Source organism: Fundulus heteroclitus, chromosome 22 (assembly GCF_011125445.2).
Source record: "Fundulus heteroclitus isolate FHET01 chromosome 22, MU-UCD_Fhet_4.1, whole genome shotgun sequence".
NCBI lineage: Eukaryota > Metazoa > Chordata > Actinopteri > Cyprinodontiformes > Fundulidae > Fundulus > Fundulus heteroclitus.
Genome location: NC_046382.1, coordinates 6,907,765 through 6,924,258, shown reverse-complemented (window position 1 = coordinate 6,924,258; position 16,494 = coordinate 6,907,765). Strand labels below are relative to the sequence as shown.

The following is a 16,494-nucleotide window of genomic DNA, read 5'->3' as shown; positions in this document are numbered from 1 at the left end:
CAAGAATGTGAAAAAGTGTTTCTGAGTGAAAGAGACAGACATGAACAGACAGAACTATCTGTTCAACAGGGAGAGGCTTTCTCTGACAGGAGGAGACTCTTTAGACTCAACTCAGCACAAAGACACTGAGGAACTAGAACCGTACCAGAACGCAAACGCAGGATAAAGAGGTTCAGTGAATGTGGTGTTGAAGGTGTGGAGGTGGATCAGTGAGTCTGAGGAGAATCTGTAGAAGGACAGAATACCAGCAGGATAGTCCACATACACTGCTATTCTGTTGGAGATGGAAGAGGAGGAGATAAATGTTTTAATGTTATTATGACAGACAGAGTAACCAACATCGTCAGAGCAGTTCAGACTCCAGGAATGATCATTTGCTCCAAACCAACAGTCTCTAATGTCTCCTCTCCTACTGATTCTTCTGTAACTCACTGATATCTCAACCCCTCCTCTCCACTCGACCTCCCAGTAACAGCGACCAGTCAGACTTTCTCTACACAGCAGCTGAGGACGATCAAATCTGTCTGGATGATCAGGATATGACTGAAGCTCTTTCTCTAAACGCGTCACCTTCCTGTTGTCTTCAGACAGTTTGAGTTTTCTGCTCACTGTGTTTGTGTCAATTGTGAGTTGACAGGAATCTGATGGAGAGAACAAAGACAATCCAGCTGCAGTTATTGATCATTTATTGACACTTTGATGATGACTCCTGAATGAGTGATGGACAGTTTGAAGATGGTTGAATGTGAGCTGCTTTGTTGTCATGAATCAAATGAAAAACACACTTACACTTCCTCAGACCTGGTGTCAACCATCGGACTCCAGCAGGCTCCACCCTGAAAGGAGGAGGGGGGTCAGAGCATCAGTCTCTTTCAGCAGCAAACATGGACATTACATGTTTCTCAGACACACATTGTCCTAAACTGAGAAAGGACCAGTTCAGTCTTAGCTTCATCTATGGAAAGATCTTCTCTAAAGGAGTCTGGATTGGAGGTCCAAGTAGGAGCTTCCAGGAACAAACCTTGGGAACCTCAGGAGTAGCACATGTCTCTGAAAGTACTGCCTAAATCAGTGGATTCATTGATAGAAGACATGATGACTAAAATATCTGAGAGCTGCAGTTTAAAACATTTAAAGGACTTAAAATCGAACATAAACTGCCAACACTGATCATTTTAGATCCTCTCAGCTCAGATCCTCCATGATGTCACATCAGGAGTAAAACTGGGAGACAATCTGCACTGAAGCTTATCTCCCTACAAATTCAGACACATGGAGGGAATTTAAGTGGAGAATAATGATGAGGTTCTTCAGAACTCCAGAACTTACAGCAAAGATGGACCCACATAACCCAGCTTATGCTGGATAAAATGCAGAACCCACATAGCAGATCACACCCATGTTCAATTGTCCTGACCCAAGCTGGATGTGATCTGGAAGGATGGATCTGAGGCTTCAAAGCAGCCAACAAAAGCCAACAAATCACCAGTACTCGGTTCTGCATTGTTGGGTCTCACCTTAGATGGGTTAGAGGGACAAACAATGTTCTACATCGTCAATCTGCTGCTCACTGCAGCCTTGAAATGCAGAACAACTAATTGAATGAAGACAGAACCTCCATCCTACAACTGGTGGTGCTGAAAGTTTAGCCAGGTACCAAATGGAGAAAGAAACCAATTTTACCATACATTTTAAATTAATATGTTCGATTGGCGTTTGGAACCTACAGTAATGTTATTGGTGCAATAAAACTAAAGGTAGTAATAATTAATTGGATCATTGTTAGATGGAGGATCTGAGACTTTGTGACAACACAGCTCTGACACAAGACTGTTTGATGATTGGCTCTTTTTGTTATTTATAAAATGAAAAACTCAATAAAAATGAAGTTTAAAGTCGTTGCTATCCTCTTTGCTTCATCATGTTAATCTAACTGGTGAACTTCTTTCACAAATATATTCAGTTTCTATTCAGTACCATTGACCCTTGACCCTTTAATTTTCCTTGTGAGCTGTTCTTAGTGAGGAGAATATTACAGAAAACTGGGCAATGATCTCTGCCTGCAGATGAGTTGTTTAATAAATCCCATTTCACAATCAGCTGAAATATTCCTGGACACTGGTGTTAAATCAAGGACTGATACATTTCCTGGATGAATATCTGTTCTGGTTCATCTTCCATCATTCAACGGAATAAATTATTAGCCTCTAAATGTTCTTCTACCATTTCTAACAGTTTTTTTCCACTCCATAACACTCCATGTGTGTTAAAGTCACAACATATTCAGATCGAACTTTTTACAGGGATTATAATAGTTAACTATATTTAATTTAGTCTCATTTAATAGTCTATTACTACATATTACAGTTCAGTTGCTCTACCTATTTCTACGAATGTTAGATGAGGAGTAGTAGTAGCAGTAGCAGTAGTATTTGTAGACTTCTCTCTAATGAATGTTAAATGTTTTACTAATTTCAAAACCGAAATGACCCCAGATCCAAAGACCAGGCCAAGCGATGCTTTCAGATGCAGATTCAGGTCTTTGTGTAAGGAATCAGGAATAAAAACTTCTCTTTGCTACTCCAGTTCACATTACACATAATGAAGGCAAAAAAACCGGACGAACAGGCAATGAACATGGGTAAGTTTTTTACTGTAGCATTCAAGAGAGATTAAAAAAAGGAGGGTTCAAAGGTTTTATGGCCAAGTGCTTCATGAGTCACAGATAAAGATAAGAAGGTAGTAAGGTGCTTATTGAACAATGATGATTGAGCCTTCATTTATAGAAATGTTAATTTAGGTATTCTGAGAAGAGAGTGTGGAAGTAGGCAATAACATTAAGGTGATTGTAACGTATAATGGGCTGCTAACAGTGCGGGTGATTTTCAAGTGCCTGACTGGACTATAACTATATTCCTCCATACCTGAGAGCTTCCAGTCTCCAGCGTGGATCCTTCAGTCCAGCCGACAGCAGCTTCACTGCTGAATCTCCTGGATAATTGTAGCTCAGGTCCAACTCTTTCAGATGGGAGGGGTTGGCGGTCAGAACTGAGACCAGAGAAGCACAGCCTTCATCCGAGACCAGACAGCCTGACAAGCTGCAGACACACAATTCAACACATTTTAACAGATTAATTCTAACTAAAGTTCCACTGGTATGGAAACTCTGCAAACTAAAACAAACTCTGCAGAAGGTTCTGGCTTTAAGATTTCTTTAAACTGGACCTAAAATACCAAATATAAACTGGCGGTCCTAGTAGAACCATTGTTCTGGTGTTTAGATCGGTTTAATCTCAATGATGGAATCATAAAATGAAGCTGAGATAGAGAATAAAGCAGTGGTATGGACCAGTGTCATTAGCAGCGTATGGTGAACACATGTTTCACACTTGCAGAATCAGCAGAATGCCTTAGAGAAATCTCCCATCTGAGGTCAGATAATGTCTTTCAGTGTGCTCTCTTTCTCCCAGTATTTATTTTACGTTTTCCTATATTTTCCCACTTACTGCATGTCATTCTCTTGCTGTCTTATCACTCATTTCTCTGTCACTCTGGGCTCTGGCCTGTGTGTGTTTGGGATGTACAGAGTCAACTCTGGCGGGCATGATGACCAGGAAACGGGGACATGGAAAGGACAAATTACCTACCACTCATGTTTTGCTTTATAGTGGGAAACTGGGAAATAATTGACTTCACCTTCAAAAACTTCTAGGTGCTGGTTGCAAGAGTAGTTTAGCAGTCAAGGTGTTGCCTGTGCACAAATAATCTGTTCTGTCTTTTCTTTTGACTCATTGTCAGGTTATGGTGGAGCAAGTAGTGACTATATAAAATACAATAAAAACTAATCGGATTTTCTTTTTATTAAATACCTAAGTCAAATGTCAATTTAGGGCTTAATGTATCTTTTTAACAAGCATCTAATATCTTTTTCCATGGAATGCAGGGCTGTTTAGAAAACATCCAGGGATGCTGACCATCTTGGTAGAGTAACAAATATTTATTTTCTCTTGCTTTTTTAGCTTTCAGTCTGCTTTGATAGCTCTGTTTCATTTTTCTCTGTTCTGAGCTCTCCTGCGGCTTCATTGCTACACTGCATTTCTGAGATCTTTTACATGGTGAGAGAATAGTCAATTTTAGTTTATGGAAATGTAAGCAGAAGTCGATGATGAATTAAGTTACATTTTTTTGTTACCTTTTTAAGTGTAAATCCTAATATTTTATTTCAAACATGCATTAATAATGCAGGATTACTGTCAAATGGCTGGGCAACTGATGAGCCATTACTGGTGGGAGGCCCAGGTTATTGCCTTCAGCCTCTCTGCATTGAGGTAACGTATGGTTGTCTGTTAATAGATAATGTATCAGAATTAGAACCAGAATGAATCAGAATGCCTTTGTACAACATGCCTCTGTACAATACATTGTACAACATGTTCCACACATGCACAACGAGATTAAAGCCAGCTCCAACCAGTGCAGAAATATCAAAATGTCATATTATCAAAAATATATACAGTATTAATATTAAGTGGTACAGTGTACAGTCTTGGGTGTTCTGTACATTGCAGATATACAATTTATTGTTGTATCTATAGTTAAAATGTGTGTAAATTTTTTACATTGTAGGATAGAAGCTGTAAATATTGTACAGTGTTAAACTGAACAGTAGTGAGATATTTCTTTTTTTTAAATGATGAATAATAAACTTGGATTTCCATCATGTTTTTAGCAGGTAATGGACAGAAATCTGTTTTCAACAGGATGGATATATAACAAGATGGTTATATAGTTAAGAAGTGTGATAAAGTTGAAAAATTCTAGCTATTAGAAACCATTGTTATACACTCACCGGCCACTTTATTAGGTACACTTGTCCAACTGCTCGTTAACACTTAATTTCTAAGCAGCCAATCACATGGCGGCAACTCAGTGCATTTAGGCATGTAGACATGGTCAAGAGAATCTCCTGCAGTTCAAACCGAGCATCAGTATGGGGAAGAAAGGTGATTTGAGTGACTTTAAACGTGGCATGATTGTTGGTGCCAGAAGGGCTGGTCTGAGTATTTCAGAAACTGCTAATCTACTGGGATTTTCACGCACAACCATCTCTAGGGTTTACAGAGAATGGTCCGAAAAAGAAAAAACATCCAGTGAGCGGCAGTTCTGTGGGCGGAAATGCCTTGTTGATGCCAGAGGTCAGAGGAGAATGGCCAGACTGGTTCGAGCTGATAAAAGGGCAACAAAAGGCAAATAACCACCCATTACAACCAAGGTGGGCAGAAGAGCATCTCTGAACGCACAGTACGTCGAACTTTGAGGCAGATGGGCTACAGCAGCAGAAGGCACATCGGGTGCCACTCCTTTCAGCTAAGAACAGGAAACTCAGGCTACAATTTGCACAAGCTCATCGAAATTGGACAATAGAAGATTGGAAAAACGTTTCCTGGTCTGATGAGTCTCGATTTCTGCTGCGACAGTCGGATGGTAGGGTCAGAATTTGGCGTCTACAACATGAAAGCATGGATCCATCCTGCCTTGTATCAACGGTTCAGGCTGGTGGTGGTGGTGTCATGGTGTGGGGAATATTTTCTTGGCACTCTTTGGGCCCCTTGGTACCAATTGAGCATCGTTGCAACGCCACAGCCTACCTGAGTATTGTTGCTGACCATGTCCATCCCTTTATGACCACAATGTACCCAACTTCTGATGGCTACTTTCAGCAGGATAATGCGCCATGTCATAAAGCTGGAATCATCTCAGACTGGTTTCTTGAACATGACAATGAGTTCGCTGTACTCAAATGGCCTCCACAGTCACCAGATCTCAATCCAATAGAGCATCTTTGGGATGTGGTGGAACGGGAGATTGGCATCATGGATGTGCAGCCGACAAATCTGCGGCAACTGTGTGATGCCATCATGTCAATATGGACCAAACTCCCTGAGGAATGCTTCCAGCACCTTGTTGAATCTATGCCACGAAGAATTGAGGCAGTTCTGAAGGCAAAAGGGGGTCCAACCCGTTACTAGCATGGGGTACCTAATAAAGTGGCCGGTGAGTGTATATTGTACATACATTTAAATGGGATTCTGGGCAATCATCAGAGCAATGACATTATGAATCCAAACAGAAAATAATAAAAGGTTACAATTTAGGCCCATTTTGTTGAGTTCGGGGGAGTGAAGGGTTCATGTAAGTGAAAAAGAAATCATTAAAGAAACCACTCTTACACGGAGAGTCTGGGCCTAGTTTCTATTCATAGGGAGTCAGAAAAAGAGGTGACAAATGTATTATTGAACTAACATTTCCATCAGCAGAATGGAAAACTTTGTACCTGAGAGTTTCCAGTCTGCAGTTTGGACTCTTCAGTCCAGCAGAGAGAATCTTCACTCCTGAATCCTGCAGGTTGTTGTTACTCAGGTCCAGTTCTCTGAGACTGGAGGACTGGGAGCTGAGAACTGAGGACAGAGCTTTACAGCTTTTCTCTGACAGATTACAGTCACTCAGTCTGAGGAGACAAGGAGAAAAATCTGCTATTAAACAATTCATCAGAAATATTGTGGATTTCTTTACAGTCACCAATGTTCTTGAAAAGATTGATGGATCTGTCTGATTTTACAGATCTTAATGTTGCCTTTTGTTGTGAACTGCTTCATTACAAATAAACATAAACAACATTATTCAATATTTCCATCATCTGCAGATTTCTCACTACCAGAAATAAAAGCAGCAACAATCTGTGTCCTTACAGAGCTTTGTTGGAGGCTTTAACCACTGGCAGCAGCCTCAGAAGAACCTTCTCTGAAGCAGAGAATTTCTTCAGGTCAAACACATCCAGATCTTGAGCTGATGACACTAAGATGAAGATCAGAGCTGACCAGTGAGCAGGAGACAGTTTATCCATGGAGAGACGTCCTGAACTCAGAGACTGTTGGATCTCCTCCACTAGAGAACAAGCTCTCAGTTCATTCAGACAGAGGAACATATTGATCATTTCCTCTACAGACACATTCTTACAGATCTTCTTCTTGATGTACTGAACTGTTTCGTGATTGGTCTGTGAGCTACTTCCTGTCTGTGTCAGCAGACCTCGTAGGAGTCTCTGATTGGTCTGCAGTGAAAGTCCCAGGAGGAACCGGAGGAACAAGTCCAGGTGTCCATTTGGACTCTGTAAGGCCTGATCAACAGCTGTCTGGTGAAGAAACTTTAGATTAGACTTCTTAGACAATAAAGACCTCTTAGATGTGTCTTTTTCTTCCATCAGGTTGACACCAGAGTTGATGAAGGTCAGATGAACATGAAGAGCAGCCAGAAACTCCTGAACACTCAGATGGACGAAGCAGAACACCTTGTCCTGGTACAGCCCTCTCTCCTCTCTAAAGATCTGTGTGAACACTCCTGAGTACACTGAGGCTGCTCTGATATCGATGCCACACTCTGTCAGGTCTGATTCATAGAAGATCAGGTTTCCTTTCTGCAGCTGATCAAAAGCCAGTTTTCCCAGAGACTTGATCATCTTCCTGCTCTTTTTATTCCAGTGTGGATCTGTTTCAGCTCCTCCATCATACTTGATCTTCTTCACTTTGGTCTGAACCACCAGGAAGTGGATGTACAACTCAGTCAGGGTGCTGGGCAGCTCTCCTCCCTCTCTGGTCTCCAACATGTCCTCCAGAACCGTAGCAGTGATCCAGCAGAAGACTGGGATGTGGCACATGATGTGGAGGCTTCTTGATGTCTTCAAGTGGGAGATAATTCTACTGGCCTGCTCCTCATCTTCGAATCTCTTCCTGAAGTACTCCTCCTTCTGTGGATCAGCGAACCCTCTGACCTCTGTCACCATGCCAACACACTCAGGAGGGATCTGATTGGCTGCGGCAGGTCGTGTGGTTATCCAGAGGCGAGCAGAGGGAAGCAGTTTCCCCCTGATGAGGTTCGTCAGCAGAACATCCACTGAGGTGGACTCTGTAGCATCAGTCAGGATCTCCTGGTTCTGGAAGTCCAGAGGAAGTCGACTCTCATCCAGACCATCAAAGATGAACAGAACCTGGAAGTGTTCAAAGCTGCAGATTCCTTTGGTTTCAGTAAAGAAGTGATGAACAAGCTCCACCAAGCTGAACTTTTTCTCTTTCAGCACATTCAGCTCTCTGAAGGTGAATGGAAATATGAAGTGGATGTTCTGGTGGGCTTTGTCTTCAGCCCAGTCCAGAGTGAACTTCTGGGTTAAGACTGTTTTCCCAATGCCAGCCACTCCCTTTGTCATCACTGTTCTGATTGGTTGATCTCTTCCAGGTGGGACTTTAAAGATGTCTTCTTGTCTGATGGTTGTTTCTGGTCTGTGTGGTTTCTTGGATGCTGTTTCAATCTGTCTGACCTCATGTTCATCATTGACCTCTCCAGTCCCTCCCTCTGTGATGTAGAGCTCTGTGTAGATCTGGTTCAGAAGGGCTGGACTTCCAGCTTTAGCGATCCCCTCAAACACACACTGGAACTTCTCCTTCAGACCAGTTTTAAGTTTATGTTGAACTACAGGAAGTTGTTCTAAATTAACACAAAAAATGAAAACATAAAGGAAACCAAATGATCTTCTGAAGATGATGTGAATAAATGTGATTCCATCTCTTCAGACATCAGTAAATGTGTGATTTGTCCATCAGGTTAAATCTATGTAGAAATCCTCTTACTGCTCTCCAGACAGTCAGCCAGCTCCTCCTGCTTCATCGTCCTCAGGAAGTTCAGAGTGATCTTCATCAGGGCCTCTCTGCTGCTGCTCCTCCTCTGTTCATCATACTCACCTTCCAGCACCTCCTCATCATCTCTCTGACTCTCTGAGCAGTCAGGGTCATCTGGACTCAGAACCTTCTGGATCTTCTTCAGCTCCTTCTTCACAAAAGTGACAATGTTGTCCTCCAGCAGCTGGAACAGAATAATATATGAAGGACACATCAGACTGAGATCATGGATCCAAACATCAGAACCATGTTGGACAGACTGACAGTCCACTGGTCCACAAAGTCCAGCATGGAGACGACTGAACAGAACCGATGGAAAAGTAGTTGTTGTACATGTACAGACCATAAATATGGAGTCCAGCTGGGTTTGATGCTGCTGGGCAGACGGACCTCTGGGAACCTCTGAGTTCTGCTGGTCCACTCTGTGGAGGAACCAGAACAATTAGGAAGGAAGTAAATATTCATCCAGCAGTTTTCACAGATGAAATCACCAAGAGCTTCACAGTAAAAGTCTTTAAAACAGAAAAACAGAGCATCAAATGAACACGATACAAATAAGTAAAAAAGAAGAAGATGAAATAAAAGGATGAAGACCAGAACCACTCAGTAGACATTTTAAAAACTGGGTCTTGAACTGGGACTTCAAACTGTCCACACTGTCAGCAGATCTGATGCTGGTGGGGACAGTGACCCAGAGCTTGGAGACAGTGGAGGTGAAGGTTCTGTCCACAGGTCTTCAGGACAGTGTGTAGGACATCCAGCACATTCTGATGATTTAATCGGACGTGGGGTGGACCTGGAGGAGGTCTGAGATATGTGGGTGTGTGTCCATGTAAGGTAGTGTCCTGGATGTGATGGTGAGTATTTTAAAATTCTTCAGATCTCTACAGAGCTCCTTATCTGCTCTGCCTCCCTGCCCCCCTCTCTCCTGCTTTTTGCTTTGTCTTGTCTTTTTGAGCACTTTCTTCATAATACCCGAACTCTGTAAAATCATGGATCCGGTAAGCTGGTCTCGACGGGTTGGCAACGGGTTGGCAATGAAAGGGGGACCCGTCCTGTCCCGATATGACTATTTTTGGGAGACACATCCTACATTCCTGGATGGAAAACGGTGTGTCCTTCAACTTTGTCACTCCTGGACGTTTGAAAATGATTGCATGTTTGGATTCAGGATACTTGGATTTCTACTTATTGGTTTTGGTGGATTTTTGATGTATCAGCAAATACAGCGGATGTCGGTAGCCATTTGGCCCTGATCACTCTACCGGCTGCATAGGACGCGGTCACTAAGTCTGGGAACGGACAGACCAGGAAGGTGAAGAAGCTGAGCCGAAAAGCTGGCTGTGCTGGACGCAGACTGGCTTCGGTGGTTGAACTCAATGGTTGATGGGATAATATCTGGTGTATCGCGGAAATAAGCCCAGCAATATGGAATATTGGATTTATTTGAAGCCAGCAAAGACTTAAAGCTGACATGAAAAGTCTGAGCAGCTTGTCTCATACACAAATAACGTATTTGGATTGCCTTCCCTCATCAACTGACCCTGGATTGTTATGACTGAGAGTGCTCAAAACTCTCCTCTGCCCCCGCCTTCCCGCTGACACCTGTGGATGTTTTTCTCTGAACTGTTGGCCAGCGGATAACATCAAGGACAATGGCCTGGAGAGCTTCCACGGAAATATAAACTCTTCACCCAACAGACACACATAACTGATGCACACGAATACAGACGAACAGACACGCGACTGGCTCTCAATGTTTACCTTTTCTGCATATATGTTGTCTCGTGTTTAATTGTGCCTTTTGTGCAATGAGTTTTTTTTGTGCAGGATTTCTCATATTGTAACGTGAGAGGTTAGAGCATGATAATTTCTTCTCTTTTTTTCTCCCTCCACTTTCCCTATGTTCTTAAATTTTCCTTAAACAGATTTAAAAGGCAGCACCTGTGGACTCCGTGTAAGGCGGGGTCCGGGGCAGTTTGGAGGAACGCAACTAACGGCTGCGCTGAAATAGCAGCGGCCGACTGTCTGCGTTCCTTGGCAACGCAAGGCCTCAGTCAACCGTTCCCCCAAAATGTTTGTTAAGTGTATGTGATGGACGGTTGTACTGGAACTGAATTTTCGATTGCAATGCAAATTGTAGTTGACAATAAAATTTATTGATTGATTATTGATTGATTGAAAATGGATCATGTAGGTCCCTGGAAGCCAGTGAGCTCACATTATATCTGTCCACACAGAGACAATCAGAAGGTAAAGGTCCATGAAGGACATCTGGATGTGAGCAGAGAGCCAGAGGATCCAGGTAGGTGGAGATGTTTAATGTTCCTGCTGATCCACTAAGAACTAGCAGAACCTCTGATGGTCCACTTCAGCTCAGCTTGGTTCCACCAACCACATGATGAAGCTTTCCTTCCCTCCTGAACTGCTCTCACAACGCACACAGGAACCAAGTCTTGATGGGTCAGACTGGCTCTACCAGCTATTTCCCAGCGGGTCGTGGAAATGTGATCCACTGTTAGTCTGACATGGAGCCAGGAAGCAGCAGAACCTCCTGATCAGCATCAACACTCCAGACATGAAGACATGAAGGTGTTTTCATCAGAACAGGGCAGCTGATTTCTGGAGATAACGGATCAAACCTCTGTCTGCAAATACAACTGGAACATCTGAGAGCTCACTGGGAGGAACTGGGTTTCTGTTCTTGGCTCTTAAAGAAATGTAACGGGTCATTTCCAGAACCTCAGAGCCCGACTGAGGAGTCCATACTAGGGGTGGTGATTGGCTAAAATATCTCAACATGATTCCTTGCAGTGAAATCAGGATTTTATTAGTTTCCCAAAGTAACAATAAAGCTGTTGAAGAAAAATCTAGAGTAGCAATGACAATGAGGCCCAAAAGCAAACAGATCAGAGCTGTTAAACATGATGTAGCAGCATCCAGGACGCCTCCAACAACATCCATTCTTTCCACTTTAACTGCTGTGGTTCTGGAGAACTTCCAACACACACCGCTTCACATATGAACATAGAAATGGGGGAAAAAGAGCTGAGCTCACGTTAAACACATGTTGGAATAAAAACATTTCAGACTGACTCAGTTTCCACAGTTACAGCAGTTAGATACAGCTCACCTCTCTGGGGATGCAGGTCCAGGAGGTTTGAAGTAAATGATGATATCCTTTGACCTGTCGCTCCTCAAGGACACACAGCTGGGTTCTGGTTCTGGTTCGAGTCGCTGATGGATCCTGACAGAAACATTATGACCAAAGCACACCCTGTAAGTTTCTGTTTACATATCAGTCCACATTTACATCATGGACCCATATGGGCAGGATCTGGGCTGAAAAATGGGACCCAGATGGATTTTCTGAAAGTTAAATAACAGCTCTGTGTTAATTGTCTATTTAGGTTTGATGCAGAACAACTCTGGGTAAAAACTGGGAGCCATATTGGTACCAAAGGTTCCTCTACATTTTATCTGATTTACCTGAGACTCATTTCAGATCCAGTCAGTACCTACACAGAGGGACCAACTGGTTCTATTGATCTGGGTCGTATTTAGACAGAACATAAATGAAAAGATTCTTCCAAAAATGTCTGATCAGCTGTCCTTCTTTCTAGGATGAATAATATTGAACACATGTTGGTCATCAAAGTCTAGGAAATTTTCTGGAAGTTGGTGAGTTTTTCCAGATGTGTCCTGCTGGAACCCAGAGCTCTAAGCAACAGGCTGGTGTCACTCAGCTAGTTCTGCAACACTGACTTGCTGTTTGTCAGAACCCACTGGTACCATGCTGAGCTGCTCTGTTCAGTCTGGATGAAGCAGCAAAGAGGAACAGCAGCAGCTTCAGGACCACTTGGTCTCTTCTGGCCTGATATAGTGAGAACGCTGTGTGAAAAGAGCTCTGGGGTCTGATTTATAAAACATTGCATGGAGTTCATGCTTGAAATGTATGAACGGCCAAAATTTTTAAAACGGCGTACACCAAAAAAAATAAAATAAAAGTGATTTACAACAGTGTGCGCATGCAAACAATTTCTCTTTACAGATCACGGCTGTACCTGAACGTTTGCGTACCAGGTTCTGCCTCATGTTCTGCCCTCAACATGCCCAGATTCAACCGTAAATGGTCAAATTAAAGCACCTCAAGAACGTTAATGTGTATTAAAAATGGATCAGCTGATCGTTGTTTTTTTATCATAGAGAAGTGGCAACCATGGAGACGGAGACAAAGCAACAAAATTTTGGAAAAATTTCAAAAAGAAGAATCTATTAAACTTGTAAATCAGAGGTAAAAGCACAGATATTGTCTCAATTAAAAGGGGCTCATTAAAGATTAAACCTAATTGTTTAAACGTTTTCAATGTTGGATGACAGCTGCACTCTGTATTGAAATTCCTCTGAGGCTGTGCGTTCAGATAGACATTCAGAGGGAGGGAGACCAGGAGGAATGAGAGGTTCCCCCATGATAAGAAAAAAAAAATAGAAAAAAAAACACTGCAAAAAGGATTTTAGGCAGCTGATGGATGCTGTGCTGCATGGGTGTGAACCTTCTCTACACTCTGGTTGGACAGCGATCTTTTAGCACCTGGGTGGGAAGTGTAGCCACCTGCAAGGTCCTGCAGCAGTACCAATGCATCCACCAAAATGAATGTATGCCTGGGTCAGAGTTGCTGTGAGAACAACACATTTTACTATCAAGTAAGGGTGCTCAAGAATCTGTGCTGGGGTGTAATTTTTTTATTTTATATGTAAATAACCTCTGTGATGCATCAAAGATATTGCATTTTGTTCTCTTCATTGATGGCCCAAATTTTTTGTGTCTGGTAGGAACTTCGAAAACTAATGAAAACTGTTGAGCAAGAAATGGTACATCGGCCAAAATGGTTCATGAATAACAAACTATCATTAAATTTAAGTAAAACAAAATTTATGTTATTCACAATTCAAACCTGTCCTGAACATATTAACTTGAATTTAAATGGTATCAGAATTTAGGTTTTTAGGAGTACTTACTGATGAGAAATTGAAATTGAAGTCTCACATAAAATTCAACACGTTAAAAAGAAAATTTGTAAAAACATTGCTGTTTTGAGTAAAGCCTAATATATGTTGACTTAGAATTATTTACTCTTCTTTGCTGTTCTTATATCTAATGTACTTTGTAGAGGGGTGAGGCAACATATATGCTACTAATTTAATGTGCTTATTTATTGTACAAGAGGATCATAAGCATAGTTAACTAGTCTACTTTAAAAGAACACAATAAAGGACTATTACAATGAAGGAGTTGTATTAAAAACATTATTAGTTATGCATGCAGCGAAATATGGCTTATTACCATCTGGTCTGTTTGTTTTCCTTTTTGTTCTCAAGCACATAGGTAAGGCTGTCATATTTGATTTATCAAGGAGTTAATAACAATTGTTCTTCCAACTCCCATTATTTTTTGCATGAAATTTGTTGTTGTCAATGTATTTATTGCATTTATGAATTGTGACAGCCATACGTAGAGTGATATTACTATGGAAGAAAGAATGAAAATAAAACATGAAACATATGCAAGTTTCGTGTTTTATTAGATTAGATTAGATTCAACTTTATTGTCATTACACAGGTACAGGTACAAGGCAACATAATGCAGTTTAGGTCTAACCAGAAGTGCAATAGCAGCAAGTGCAGAATAAACAATGGTTCCATAAGTACAGGACATGGGTTTTTACTGAATAAATATAGAGATGGATACTATTATAAACAGAATTTATTTATTTTGTGCGTATCCAAGCTTTATAAAAGAGACATAGACACTTAGAGATGCTGATCTCACCTCTGAGCGTGGCTCTGGCTCTCAGCTTCCCCACACAGAGTGGTTTTAGAGGGAGGGACTCCCTCCTCTCTGTCCTCACACTGATCCATGCTGCTGAATTCACATCCACATCAGCTCACACACACTTTCTACCTTCACCTGCAGAGGAAACACAAATCATTCATCTGCACATCAACTCTGATCATCCTTTACATCATTAGTGCTGGAAAAAGATCAGCTGCTCCTCCTCTGATTGGCTCTTCTTCTCTGCTTCATATCAGTGTCAGTTGAATGCAGTCAGACAGCAGTGAGAGGCAGAGGAAGCTGCATTCAGCTGCTGTACTTCTACTATCAGTCCACTAGATGGAGCCATGGAGCAACATTTCATCGACTGACACTGATTCACTCTGACTGAACATCAGCAACTATTTTATTTCAAAATCATCAAACTCTACAAGTGGATTATCTGCTGCATCAAAGCTGAACTATTTAATAATCTGACTGAATCAAACACATTTTAACATTGATGTCATTTTATTTTGAAAGGACTCACAGGAAGCAACAGGAAACTGTTGTGTCTGACTTTAAAACAACATGACGCAGTTTGTTGAGTGACGAAAACAAAGAAATATCAGCTGTTTTCAGATGTTAATCATGTTTGGTTACATTTAATCAATAATTTTATAATCCTGTAGATTATTCTTCAAACAGCAGAGATAAAACTTTGTGCTGAAATCTGAAGTGAACATGTTCTCCAGACATCAGAGAGCAGAAACAAAGTTTCCTCAAGACAAAGTTCTAGTAGGAAACAAAGCAAACTTACAGTTTGTTCAGACGGTCCAAAGTGCTGAAGAACAAGATCGGAACAGACTGAGACCAAACAGAACCACCGTCGATCCCCCGACGGAACGAAATCGAAAGTAACTGTGAGGAACGTTGCATAACTAACGTCACCTCACGTTGTTTACATTGGTCCGATTGGGTTTCCGACACTTCCGTAGACGCCCTACGGACTGGCGCGAGACAAGCATCGCATTAAAAGCATTTGTCTGCAGACCCAGAGACCCGCAGTTCTGAACCAATTCAGTGTGGTTTCATATTCCTAATTTTACCTTTAAACAACTGGGAGGAATTGGATTTCCTGCAAAATGTGATTCTGATATTGGTAAAATTCCGGTAGACCTATCCAACTTTCACAAACAAATCTTTTACCTCAGAAAAATTATATTTCAGCATAATTTCTCACCCCACAATTTTTACGGAATTATAGGGTAATTACAACAGGCAGGAAGTTATTACTTTAAGAAGACTAGCATGAGAATGGAGTTATTTTTCATTAAAGACATTTTGGATAGTCATGGTAATCTTTTGGATTTCTCATCATTTGTTAAAAAATAATGTAATCTAAGGTGCTGTTATAAAGATTTTTTGAAGGTTTGTGAAGCAAGTGTTTTGTGAAGCAATCCCTTTGGAGTAGATTCAATTAAAAACAACTGATTTAAAACTTCATTGGATGTTTGAAAATGACTTTCTCAATGCCAACCTTAAAGGTAAATGACTGTAGTTTAGTTGACCATACATTTAATAATAAGATTATAAAAGAAAGTATGAGACAAAGAATTTACTTTGACTATAATAGAGATTCTTTTATGAAATATCCCGAAACAAGACATAAAACTATGACTTGTGCTCGTTCCAAATTAATAAAATGGCCTATAACTCCTAAAGTGAATAAGACCCATTTTAAAATCATTGACAAAATATTTCCTTCTGCCTTATTTCTTGAAAGGAGATTTAAATTTAATGTTGACCTTTGAGTCTTTTGTAAATAGACAGATAAATCCCCATAGCATTGTTTTTATTTAAAAACATTTTCATGTCAATATTCACAAAGCTTTTGGAAAGACATTAGAAACTGGATTAATCTCAAACTTGACATTCCTCTGTTTGATACTG

General features: G+C 41.1%; 1 protein-coding gene and 1 long non-coding RNA gene across 2 annotated transcripts in view; both read right to left on the bottom strand.

Moving 5' to 3' along the window:
• The window catches only part of LOC118557149 (NACHT, LRR and PYD domains-containing protein 12-like), a 99,478-nt gene that overhangs the window by 27,154 nt on the left and 55,830 nt on the right, over window positions 1–16,494 (bottom strand). Inside the window, exon 8 of the mRNA XM_036126498.1 lies at window positions 6,335–6,508. Coding sequence (XP_035982391.1) covers window positions 6,335–6,508 — 174 coding nt within the window. The remainder of the gene's footprint in view (window positions 1–6,334; window positions 6,509–16,494) is intronic.
• LOC118557157 lies at window positions 9,109–14,613 on the bottom strand. The gene is made up of 3 exons (XR_004927658.1): window positions 14,560–14,613; window positions 11,863–11,976; window positions 9,109–9,151 (listed from the first exon to the last, which is right to left on the bottom strand). It is a non-coding gene; the product is annotated as an uncharacterized LOC118557157 (long non-coding RNA).